At 43.2% G+C, this 12919-nt stretch overlaps 1 protein-coding gene across 1 annotated transcript in view; it reads right to left on the minus strand.

Moving 5' to 3' along the window:
* The window catches only part of LOC110506889 (alpha/beta hydrolase domain-containing protein 17C), a 33828-nt gene extending 21678 nt beyond the window's left edge, over window positions 1-12150 (minus strand). Inside the window, exon 1 of the mRNA XM_090222859.1 lies at window positions 10960-12150. Coding sequence (XP_090078985.1) covers window positions 10960-11444 — 485 coding nt within the window. The 5' untranslated portion in view covers window positions 11445-12150. The remainder of the gene's footprint in view (window positions 1-10959) is intronic.
* Window positions 12151-12919: the final 769 nt, after the last annotated feature.

Genomic DNA, 12919 nt, shown 5'->3' on the forward strand with positions numbered 1-12919 from the left:
AACGATTCACTGGAAAACAGCCTGGCAGAGACCACCTAGACAGATCTGACAACTGGTCACAGGCTGTGGAGAGTGCACAGAAATGAGGCACAAAGGCCCATCAACATCTAGGCTCAAACCATACGCAACTGGTCAACTCCACCCCCGTGGGGAAATGGGGGGTGCGTTGAAACTGACACTCCACCCCCGTGGGGCAGAAGGGTGCTGCGTTGAAACTGATACTCCACCCCCGTGGGGCGGAAGGGTGCTGCGTTGAAACTGACACTCCACCCCCGTGGGGCAGAAGGGTGCTGCGTTGAAACTGATACTCCACCCCGTGGGGCAGAAGGGTGCTGCGTTGAAACTGATACTCCACCCCCCGTGGGGCAGAAGGGTGCTGCGTTGAAACTGATACTTCACCCCCCGTGGGGCGGAAGGGTGCTGCGTTGAAACTGATACTCCACCCCCCGTGGGGCGGAAGGGTGCTGCGTTGAAACTGATACTCCACCCCCCGTGGGGCGGAAGGGTGCTGCGTTGAAACTGATACTCCACCGCCGTGGGGCGGAAGGGTGCTGCGTTGAAACTGATACTCCACCCCTGTGGGGTGGAAGGGTGCTGCGTTGAAACTGATACTCCACCCCCGTGGGGTGGAAGGGTGCTGCGTTGAAATTGATACTCCACCCCCGTGGGGTGGAAGGGTGCTGCATGGTATAGAGGATTTCAGAGTTTCGTCTTTTCAAAGGATATCTTTAAGCTAGCCTGGAGTTTTCCCATGTCAGGTCACATGGTCTAATAGCCTACAGCCTACTAATACTAATAGCCTACAGCATTACCATCAACTGTAACCCAGCCTCTCTTTAGCTTGGCCTGTACTCTACTGTCCAGACTAGAATCTGCTTCTCCCACAGAGCACCAGCCATAGCTATGAGGCTAGCCAGACCACACCACAGTAGGAAGGGAACAGGGAAGAGACAGGATGAGCATCCTGAGGGAGCATCCTGGTGCTTCACCCACATTGTAACCATTTGGCCTGTTGACCCTATTTGCCTGAAAACAAAAAGGGGCATGGTGTTAAGCCTTAATGCTTGTAGAAAAGGAGCATTAAAAAAGCACATCCCCTCTGGAGGATGGAACAACTGGTGTAGGGCTATGCTCTGTCTAGTCCTTAGTCCCTGGAGCACTAAGAGACCATGATGCACCCCTGAGGGATTCTGAGAAGACACTGCCAACATGACAGTGAGTGTTTGATTTTGTCCCAAATCCCCATAACATGTCGACAGCTGTGGAGGATTAGAAACTGGGCACAACTTACATTCCAGACCCCTTTTCTAAATAGTTTTCAATTATTTTGCCGTAATGACTTAATCCCATCGTGGATATGGTTCAATGTTCACATGCTTTATGGGTGGGGAAAAGGGTCAAATTAATTCAGCGGGATTGATAAAGCTAAGCCTCCCACCAATGAATAATTTAGTGCAATGTTATTAGCTGCACGTAAACAGACGTGCAGCATGGGGCTAAGCCTAAATGATGGGGCTGTGTGAGAACTAATGAGCGACATTAGCATACACTAGCTTGTTTATTTATGTGCATGTTAAGAAAGAAGGAGGGTTCCTCCACAAAACCAGTTGTGACTCTAGAGCTGGTGTAGAGAAGATGTGCATGACCAGGTGAAGTTGTGACTAGAGCTGGTGTAGAGAAGACATGACTCTAGAGCTGGTGTAGAGAAGATGTGACTCTAGAGCTGCTGTAGAGAAGATGTGCATGGCCAGGTGAAGTTGTGACTAGAGCTGGTGTAGAGCAGATGTGCATGGCCAGGTGAAGTTGTGACTAGAGCTGGTGTAGAGAAGACATGACTCTAGAGCTGGTGTAGAGAAGATGTGACTCTAGAGCTGCTGTAGAGAAGATGTGCATGGCCAGGTGAAGTTGTGACTAGAGCTGGTGTAGAGAAGATGTGCATGGCCAGGTGAGGTTGTGACTAGAGCTGGTGTAGAGAAGATGTGCATGGCCAGGTGAAGTTGTGACTAGAGCTGGTGTAGAGAAGATGTGCATGGCCAGGTGAAGTTGTGACTAGAGCTGGTGTAGAGCAGATGTGCATGGCCAGGTGAAGTTGTGACTAGAGCTGGTGTAGAGAAGACATGACTCTAGAGCTGGTGTAGAGAAGATGTGACTCTAGAGCTGCTGTAGAGAAGATGTGCATGGCCAGGTGAGGTTGTGACTAGAGCTGGTGTAGAGAAGATGTGCAAGGCCAGGGAGGTTGAGGTAGCCCATCTTGTGCTAGCTAGGTAGACCAGTCTAAATCAGAAGGCGTATATTAGTTTATAAGTCTGAAATGGCACCTCATTTCCTATAGTGCACTCCTTTGGGCAGAGCGCCAAGTGACCCAGGCCAACACAAAACTAGTGTACTTGCTCAGGGTTTCCCAAACTCTGTCCTGCCCCCCCAGGGGCCCGTTTTGGGTTTTGCCCTACCACTATACAGCTGAATCAAATAATCAAAGCTTGATGACTTGGTACTTTCTTATCAGTACTTTTAATGCACTGAGTAACCTGCATGTTCAGCTGGCAAAACCCTATGTATTCATGTTCAGAAGGCCTACATAAAGTTGGATTTGAATTGATTCTACAGGTAGGGTATTATAACAGACCAACTCATTTCTGGAAGCTTGGGGATATTGTGCCTGGCCCTTCCCTAGCATTCAACCATCTCCTCTAAATGGGGCAGTAATCTCGTCTCAGGGCATGGGGGAAACCACACTTCATCTATGCCGGGGCACGCCTCTACTCCCGCCAGCGTTACCCCGGCAACAGTGAGGGATGGCAGAGAAAGACAAGTAGTAATAAAAGAATGAAACCAATAAAGGAGGGTTTTTCTGCTTTCTTTTCATTGTCCTCTGATAGCAATGCCATTCGAGGAATCTGTCCCTTAATGTTGTGACTGCCCGTAGCGGTGTTGAAAACAGTATAATGCACGAGGACGGAGGCCTGCACATGCCTATTCAAACAACTGACATGACATGAATATGAATGTAGCTTGGAGAGAATATCCCGGTGAGCGATGCAAGGTGAGCAGCAGCATCAGGCTCGTCTCACAACACAATGGCGACCTGTCATTCAGGGCTTGCCGGTTATTTTGGCAATACGTGTCACATACAGTGGGGCAAAAAAGTATTTAGTTAGCCACCAATTGTGCAAGTTCTCCCACTTAAAAAGATGAGAGGCCTGTAATTTTCATCATAGGTACACTTCAATTATGACAGACAAAATGAGAAGAAAAAAAAAACCGAGAAAATCACATTGTAGGATTATTAATGAATTTATTTGCAAATTATGGTGGAAATATTTGGTCACCTACAAACAAGCAAGATTTCTGGCCATCACAGACCTGTAACTTCTTTAAGAGGCTCCTCTGTCCTCCACTCGTTACCTGTATTAATGGCACCTGTTTGAACGTATCAGTATAAAATACACCTGTCCACAACCTCAAACAGTCACACTCCAAACTCCACTATGAATGAATAATAGTGTTGTTTGACGTGACACGGAATGAAAAGGCCATGGAGGCGTTCATAGAATTAGGAATTACAATACTAATAGATTCTCAATGGAGGCGTTCATAGAATTAGGAATTACAATACTAATAGATTCTCAATGGAGGCGTTCATAGAATTAGGAATTACAATACTAATAGATTCTCAATGGAGGCGTTCATAGAATTAGGAATTACAATACTAATAGATTCTCAATGGAGGCGTTATTGCGACAAGGTAGGAACCAAATTGTTGGTCAGTGTTTCCCAGGAGAGTGGGACCCTATAATCTTTGGTTACATTAAAATGTTATCTTACTTCATGTAGTTAACATATTCATGCTTTGCCTATTCCCCTCTGATTTATGCCAACACCAGTACAGGTATCAGGCTGTATCAGCTAGCTACGTTTTCGCTGACTCAGTACATTTCATCTAACTAGAAATTAGCGGCTAACAATTTATTGTAGCCACAACTTGCTAAGCAAAGACAAACTGTTTGCAGACAGTAAGATATACAAACTAGGTGTCATTATAAAGTACATTTGTGGATTTATATTAAGAAGCGAAGTGGAAAGCAGCATCATTGTCATCAACATATTGTTGCATCTGTGCATTGATCATGCAGACTGAAGAGTGAACAGTCAGCAAATGATCTCATGGTCGATCAACAACTGCACTCCTTGAGTGACAGGACGCGGGGTTGGTGAGAGGGAGCGAGACGACTCAAGTAGTGGAGTAAACTAGAAAAACTAAGTGGCGTATCACATTTAACAAACCAAAACACTGAAATACCGTTATAGAAAGTAAAGTAAATACCCAAACCGGTCCGTGCATCAATAGCAGTATACCGTCCAGCCCTAGTATATTGGTCTCATTATGTAGGCTAACCTAGGCCTAGCCTATAGCCTATATAATAGTGCCAACTAACTGCATGGCATACTTCAAGGCAGGGTTTCCGAACTACACCTTTTGGTTTTTCCCCCCTAACACGACACAGCTGATTCGAATAGTCAAAGCTTGATGAGTTGGTTATTTGAATCAGCTGTGTAGTGCAGGGGCAAGAATCAAAACGTGCACCCTGCTTCAAGGGATAGGCCTACTTCACCACCCACCCATGTATAAAAGAATGAGATTCCTTCACGTATACCTAAAAAACAGTCTCAAGTCAAACAGTGGAAAAGATGGGCACCATTTAATGAAATGGAATAATATGATGCCACTGACAATCTTTCCAATTCAAATGGGACTGAGGCCTGAGGCGGATCTCTCTGAACACATAGTGGGATCGACACAACAGCCCCCTTTAAGTCTAAAACCTGCAGACAGACTGATATTTTGGTTAACAATCCCTTTAAATCAACGGCATCCGAGGGATGTGAAGTCAGTGAGTTACAGGCAGGGTGGTTGGGAGATATAGGCTCTCCTCAGCGGAGGCTTTATAACCTCTCAACAGGAATGAGACACCACATCAAGTGAGCCGTTAATGAGCAGTATTGATAAAGCCATCTCAATAACTGAACACTAGTCAACTTTGTCCAATTCAAGAGAGTAGCCCGAGGTAGGCCTATTTCATTTCTAAGAAATCAAATGGGTTGTGTGCGTGCGCACGTGTTTGTTTCCAGGCACAATCTTAATGGTTTCCCACCAAATGTGATTAAAAAGATATTGAATAAACATACATCTTTTCCGCAGGTACGCCGGCCACCCCAAAGAGAGGAATGATTAACAGTGTTTTCATGCATGGGCAGGCAGCTCAGGAGGGTCAGGGCATAATGAAATGTTTTCATGTTTAATGCCCAAAAGGAGGACTTGTTAAAGGCTCTCCCTTCAATGGCATTCAGACAATCTGTCAAATCCAGTTTTAATTAGAGACATGTTTGGAATGGGAGATGAGATGGCCTGGCTGGAGTACGTGTTATTCTTCTGTGAGCCTATTTTTAATTCATGTTCATTTGAGGGAAGAGGTTCAGCGTGAGGATTATTGATCAGTGTGTGACAGCGAGCAAACAAAATGAATTACAGTGTGGAAGTCATTTGTTCTTCTGTAATCATAGCTGTATTACAAAATAAGGCCAAAGAAAGCTCACAGAGCATTGAATGACGTGAAGTTGGCTGCAACACTGGTAAAGATGCCACACGGTTGGTTGCACTGAACTGATAAGTCCAATACACACAATATAACAAATATGGTGGCAGACCCCCAAGACAGGTTGGCTGTGAGGTTTATGATGGAGAAGCTCCTTACCCATTACCCATCGGAAGGCAGCGGAATAGAATGCAAATTAAACTAGTTGAAATAGTGGTGGGAAGTTGACAATGATACAGTCCTGCCTACAGGCAGGCAAACATGTATCACTCAAACTGCTGTTTAAAAGAGAGGAATGATGAAAGGCTTACACAATTGCAAACACACGTGCATTCCTACACTAGGGGACATTATCACCAGGCCGTTGTGACTGAAGGGGGCTTTATCACCAGGCACTGAAGGCAGGCTCTCAATGTGTCACACTGGCTTCTCCTGAAGCACGTCAGGGCAGCAACAGCCCACTTTATAGAGCCATTCATTTGCTCACTCAATTACGGCTGAAATTCTCCTGAAAAGGCTGATTGTGTCAAACAAGTCCAGGGAAACTGGTTTGACACCACTTTGCTTGACAACTGCTGCCAAGCGACAATAGCCCAATAAGAAAAAGGTAGCTTGAAAACGGTTGGAAATAACAAAAAGGAGCTAGTCCAAGGCCCCTATTCCTTTGTTGAACACTGGTGGTGTGCAGGACCGTGCACAGACCTTTCAGGGGACAGGTGATACAAATAAAAAGCACCATATACAAATCATGTACTTTCAGAATACACATGTAGAAATGTATAACATACTGTACAAACTGCTTCTGTAGCTAGTTATATTTTAGCATAGGCCTATTTATTAAGGCATCACACCCACTCATCACAAATTGCAAACTAGTTTGTTACATTTGAGTCATTTAGCAGACTTACAGGAGCAATTGGAGTTAGGGGGGGTTGATCAAGGGTACAGACTGATTTTTCACTAAGTCTGCTCAGTGATTAGAACCAATGACCTCTCTGTTACTGTTACTGACCCAATGTTCTGAACCATTACCTGCCACCCAGTGTGGCCCAAAGACATGATTGACATGGGGAAAAGAGGGTAGGCTATCAGCTGAACATTGATGTTGATGACAATGAATGGTAAAGACTCACACTTGAGTGATCAAGCCTGGAGTCACTTAAATGTAGCCTATAGAATGAATCGATTTCATTAACACAGCTTATTTCACCATTTAGGGACACTAATGGTTCCAAGAAAATGCAGAGTAATGTATTAAAATATTCCTAAGACCTTAATAAGGCTGCAGGGGCAGTATTGAGTAGCTTGGGTGAAAGGTGCCCAGAGTGAAAGGCCTGCTCCTCAGTCGCTAATATATGCATAGTATTATTAGTATTGGATAGAAAACACTCTGAAGTTTCTAAAACTGTTTGAATGATGCCTGTGAGTCTAACAGGCCTCATATGGCAGGCAAAAACCTGAGAAGAAATCCAAACAGGAAGTGAGAAATCTGAGGTTGGTTGATTTTCAACCCAGGCCCTATTGAATTCACAGTGGGATATGAATGAAGTTGCACTTCCTATGGCTTCCACTAGATGTCAACCATCTTTAGAAACTTGAATGAGGCTTTGACTGTGTTGTGGGACTGGAATAAGAGCTGAATGAGTCAGGTTACTGGCAGAGAGCCATTTCCTGGTCACGCGCATTCCACATGATATCGACCTGTGTTCCGTTGCTCCTCTAGACCAAAAAGGAATTCTCCGGTTGGAACTTTATTGAAGATTTATGATAAAAAACATCCTAATGATTGATTCTATACTTAGTTTGAAATGTTTCTTTGACCTGTAATATAACTTTTTGAAGTTTTTGTCCGAAGTAATGCTCGACCTGCATGAGCGTTTGGATTTGTATACCCAACGAGCTAACAAAAGTAGCTACGTGGACATAAATAACGGACATTATCGAACAAATCAAGCATTTATTGTGGAACTAGGATTCCTGGGAGTGCATTCTGATGAAGATCATCAAAGGGACTATTTATCATGTAATTTCTGGTTTCTGTTGACTCCAACATGGCGGCTAATTTGATTATTTTTCTGAGCGCCGTCTCAGATCATTGCATGGTTAGCTTTTTTATCAAGTTTTTTATTTTTTTTATTTTATTTTTTAATCTGACACAGCGGTTTCTCACAGAGGTATGTCTATAATTCCATGTGTATAACTTGTATTATCATCTACATTTATGATGAGTATTTCTGTTGAATCGATGTGGCTATACAAAATCACTGGATGTTTTTGGAACTAGTCAACGTAACGCACCAATGTAAACTCAGATTTTTTTATATAAATATGAACTTTATCAAACAAAACATACATGTATTGCGTAACATGTAATCAATCCTATGAGTGTCATCTGATGAAGATCAAAGGTTAGTGATTAATTTTCTCTATTTGTGCTTTTTGTGACTCCTATCTTTGACTGGAAAAATGGCTGTGTTTATTCTGTGGCTTGGTGGTGACCTAACAATCGTTTGTGGTGCTTTCGCTGTAAAGCATATTTGAAAATCGGACACTGTGGTGGGATTAACAACAAGAGTACCTGTTGCGACGAGCAATCCCGTATCCGGGAGCGTAATTATAGCCTCAAGCTCATTACCATAACGCAACGTTAACTATTCATGAATAGAAATCGCAAATGAAATGAAATAAATATATTGGCTCTCAAGCTTAGCCTTTTGTTAACAACACTGTCATCTCAGATTTTCAAAATATGCTTTTCAACCATAGCAAAACAAGCATTTGTGTAAGAGTATTGATAGCTAGAATAGCATTAAGCCTAGCATTCAGCACGCAACATTTTCACAAAAACAAGAAAAGCATTGAAATAAAATACAAAAATTCAGTCATTATAACGCCAAACTTTTTTCCAAATTAACTCCATAATATCGACAGAAACATGGCAAACGTTGTTTAGAATCAATCCTCAAGGTGTTTTTCACACATCTATTCGATGATATCATTCGTGGAAGTTTGGTTTCTCCTCTGAACGACATGGAAAAATGCATGCAGCTGGAGATTGCGCACCAATTTCGACGGAGGACACCAGGCGGAAACCTGGTAAATGTAGTCTCTTATGGTCAATTTTCCAATGATATGCCTACAAATACGTCACAATGCTGCAAACACCTTGGGGAAACGACAGAAAGTGTAGGCTCATTCCTTGCGCATTCACAGCCATATAAGGGGACATTGGAACACAGCGCCTCCAAAATCTGGGGCATTTCCTGTTTGAAATGTAATCTTGGTTTCGCCTGTAGAATCAGTTCTGTGGCACTCACAGATAATATCTTTGGAAACGTCAGAGTGTTTTCTTTCCAAATCTGTCAATTATATGCATAGTCGAGCATCTTTTCGTGACAAAATATCTTGTTTAAAACGAGAACGTTTTTCATCCAAAAATGAAATACTGCCCCCAGAGTTTCAAGAGGTTAAAACGGTATAATGTATGTTTGAGGAATTTTTATGAGATTTAAGTTTTTTTTTTATTTGACGCCCTGCACTTTCACTAACGGGATTGCAGCCATAAGAAGTTCTTAACACACATTGTGAGATTGGTCAGCTAGTGAAATGAGGGATGCACGATATATCGTGAACATATCAGAATCGGACGATATTAGCTAAAAATGCCACAATCAGCATCGGCCCGATGTCTAGTTTAACGGCGATATGCAAAACCGATGTCAAAGCTGACGTGCATACCTAGCTAACGTAATGACGCCACGAAAAACAGTGCTACACAGAACAAAATCTGAAAAATACTAAGCACAGACTTCCAACAACTAAACAAGTTCAAGTCGAGCAGTCATTTGAAAGAGTAAGGACATTTCAGCGAGACAAGACAAAGGCAAAATCCATTAACGCCAAGATAACGGAATTAATTTCCCTTGACAATCAACCGTTCTGTCGTGGATGATGAAGGCTTTCGCCTACTGGTCGAGCCCCGGTACACACTACCAAGTAGGCGCTATTTTTCAGATGTTGCCCTACCAGAGTTACACAGTATTGTTGAAACTCACATCTATGAGTTACTTGACATGTTACTGCCATTAGCTTCACGGCTGACATTTGGACCAGCGATGTCAGCCCCATGAGCATGCTGAGTCTGACAGCAACAGTGGGACGAAAAGGATTTCGTACTGAGGAAAGCCGTATTGCATGCTCAAGAATGTGCTGGTTCTCATACCACTGCTGCCATTTCAATGGCTTTTGGGAACATGTTTGAAACATGAACACACTCCTAGTGCCATTCGAACGGACTCAAGAAATAAGCTAATCAACTGCGTATGTAGCAGATGGGATACCCTCTGTCATGGCATTGAAAGGCCTGCTCAACCAAACCCCACAGTCTGTATCGGCAGTTAAAACTTGCAAAAGTACTCGAGGCTGTGAACAAGCGATTCGGTGGCATTCTCTCTGAGTCTCTTTACTGTGTCGTCACCCTGCTTGATGCTAGGTACAAGGACCTCTACTTCGACGCAGACAAGAAACAGGGTTTACGTGAAATGTTACAGACACAGCTGCACAAGATGGAAACGGACACGGTGACAGTGCGCACCGAGGAAGAGAGGCCACAGACAGACAGAGCCTGTCAGAATAAAGAGCAAGTAAACAAGGAAAGGAAGCTGGCGGTTGTCTCTAATCTAGCTACTAAAATGACACAGCCCGCCATGCAGTCCGTCCTGCCCTGACACTGCCATAAGCATCTCATAGCTGGGCTAGTAAGCTAGTGTCATCTGCTATGGCTAGTTTATAACTAAAGCTCTCCATCCTCGGCATAAAGAGGAGACAAGTCAAACCTGTTTTTATGATTTCTGGAAGATCAATGTTTTTGGACTCATTCAGAAGGTTTTACCTGATTAAGTATAAGACAAACTACTGTAAATTCATGTTTAAAGTTCCAGTGTGGACTTCAAGAGAAGTTGTCTGGCCTGCACAGATCATCAAAGTTTAAACATGGAAGCTTCTGGACATGTTTAGAGTAGCATGCCACAAAATCAATTGAATATGTGCGAAGTATCAAATCACTATGCAACTAACTACCACCTAAACGTGTGCACAGAACCTAATGTTAACAGTCCTCTCAGCCATATAAATGAATAGCTAATGCACTGCTCTCAGCTGTGTAGGCAAATAAATAAAAAAGCTGTGTAGGCATGTTATAGTGGTTGTCATAGCAACCAAATATGGAGGGGGGGGCATAGAAATGGAGTACAGTAGCTAGCAAACGTTAGCTAACTAACAAAGCCCAATACAATAAACCCAACTAGCTATGTAGCTTGCATGTTAGCTTGTTGACACTGGCTGTATAGGCTAGTGCTATACTCACTTGTTCCTTAGCACCTGCCAGGCAGCCTCGATGTCCGCATACAGGTTCTTTTCTGACGGTTTCCCGCTGCTGACACCGTAGCCCGAATAATCATACGAGAAGACGTTGCAGTTTATCCTCGAACCGAGGCCGATGTAGAAACTACACATTTGGCCTAAGTCCACTGCGTTACCGTGGGAAAAGAGCAACGTGTACCGGCTGTTGGGTGCGCATCGTACAAACATGCAACCCAGTCGGTTTCCCCGACTGGTTCTGGTGTTGAACACCTCGACAGCGTCCAGTTCGCGTTGGGAGTACTGCCAGTCTGCTCGCTCGGTTAGATGCAGGCTACTCGTCCCGTTAGCATCGGTGTGTACGGAGTACGTGGGTTCGGGAGGGAGAAAGGCTAGTTTGGATGCGATGCGACTGGGACAGGGCGGGCAACAGAATAGCCAGCATAGTTCGCCGAGGGAAAAACCATTCATCCTTGGGCCTTGTTCGGGCATTGAGGCTTTTTCTTTGTAACACCAGCAAATGTATCCAGCTATGTTTAAAAAAAATCTATCTGGTAACAAAATAACAATAAAACACTTCGTAAGGAGCTAAACTAGCTAGCCACCTAGTACTAGCTAGGCTAGTAGCTGGCTAACTGGTTTCTCCTTTGTATAGCTTGGTAGCTAACGTGATTTACAAAACTCAGAAAGACGTTAACATGGTTAACGATTTTTTTGTGTCTACAGAAGCGATATAACTTGCTTGTTATCATACAATATCAAAACGTTGGTCGAAGAATTAAGCTTATGTCAAACGTAAACGTCGAGTTAGCAGGCTAATACAATGTATGCAGCCATATCTTTCAGCAGTAACGCCAAATATAAGATTTCCGGTCGAACCGGATATCCTTTCGCACTTTTTCGTCAAAATCATGTTGATGACAGAACCGTAGTAGCAATAATATGCATATTAGATAGTCACTTACTTGATAGTAGGCTATTATTGAAATATGAGTGTTTTCTCTAATGGATATGCAATCATGCAACAGCTTTGTTCATGCTAGCTACATCAATAGTTTGCCTGAAACCACAGTTTGAATGGAAAGAGTTGCTTTTCCTGTAATTGCATCTGAATAAATGCACATTAGTTGTCGATCCATTGGGTTGGAAACAAACATGCAAATTGCTGTGAAAAGAAAACGGACAGTTTAAGGACCAGAAATGTAAATAGGTTTAGAATATTCATTGAGAAAATGGAATGCATGTGAGAATGATAGGTGGCAGTATGTGCATCCTGTCAGTTTGGTTGTGATCACCCACCCCCAAATGTTGCTTAATGCTCAGCACTAAAGGCTAGTAAATGTCTGACATACAGATTCGAGGTCGGAAAGGGCAGCGAGTAGTGTGGACGAAATTGAGAAAAAGTTGGTGAAGCAACAATATGGGTGTCAGTTCTTATGTTATGGAGCAGGAGGATAATGGTCAATGACCAGAATGGCCAGTAGTGGAAAGACATATGTTACCTTCCCCAGTTTCTGTGTTTTGGATGTTTTGTTTTGTATGTGTTTGTGTGTGTGTATTTCAGGAAGGCTTCCTGGATTTTAAGCAGCTGATTGGTTGGCCCAATCGGTGATTGGAGCTCTGAACCCTCCCTCTCTCGTCAGGGGAAACAGCTGTTTTCAATTACCAACTCCTTCTCCAGCTGGATAAAAGCCAGTGTTCCTTTATCAAAAGAAGGGCTTCTTTGATGTTCTGTGTTGGTTCTTTCCCCAGTGACAGTTATGTTGAAGGTATTTTGTAGCTGCTACTTCTGAGGTAGAGCATAGTGTTTTTTTTATTTTTTTAAGTCCCTATAGGACTCAGTGTTTTTGATTATTGAAATGTTTCACTTTATGTTAGTAATTATTCTGTGTTTGTTCCCAGGGGGGGAAGAAGGAACCTTGGGAGTGTTTAGGCAAGAGGCCTGCAGGCATACATAACCTGTAGTA

Source organism: Oncorhynchus mykiss, chromosome 26 (assembly GCF_057628025.1).
Source record: "Oncorhynchus mykiss isolate SJ-2025 chromosome 26, ASM5762802v1, whole genome shotgun sequence".
NCBI lineage: Eukaryota > Metazoa > Chordata > Actinopteri > Salmoniformes > Salmonidae > Oncorhynchus > Oncorhynchus mykiss.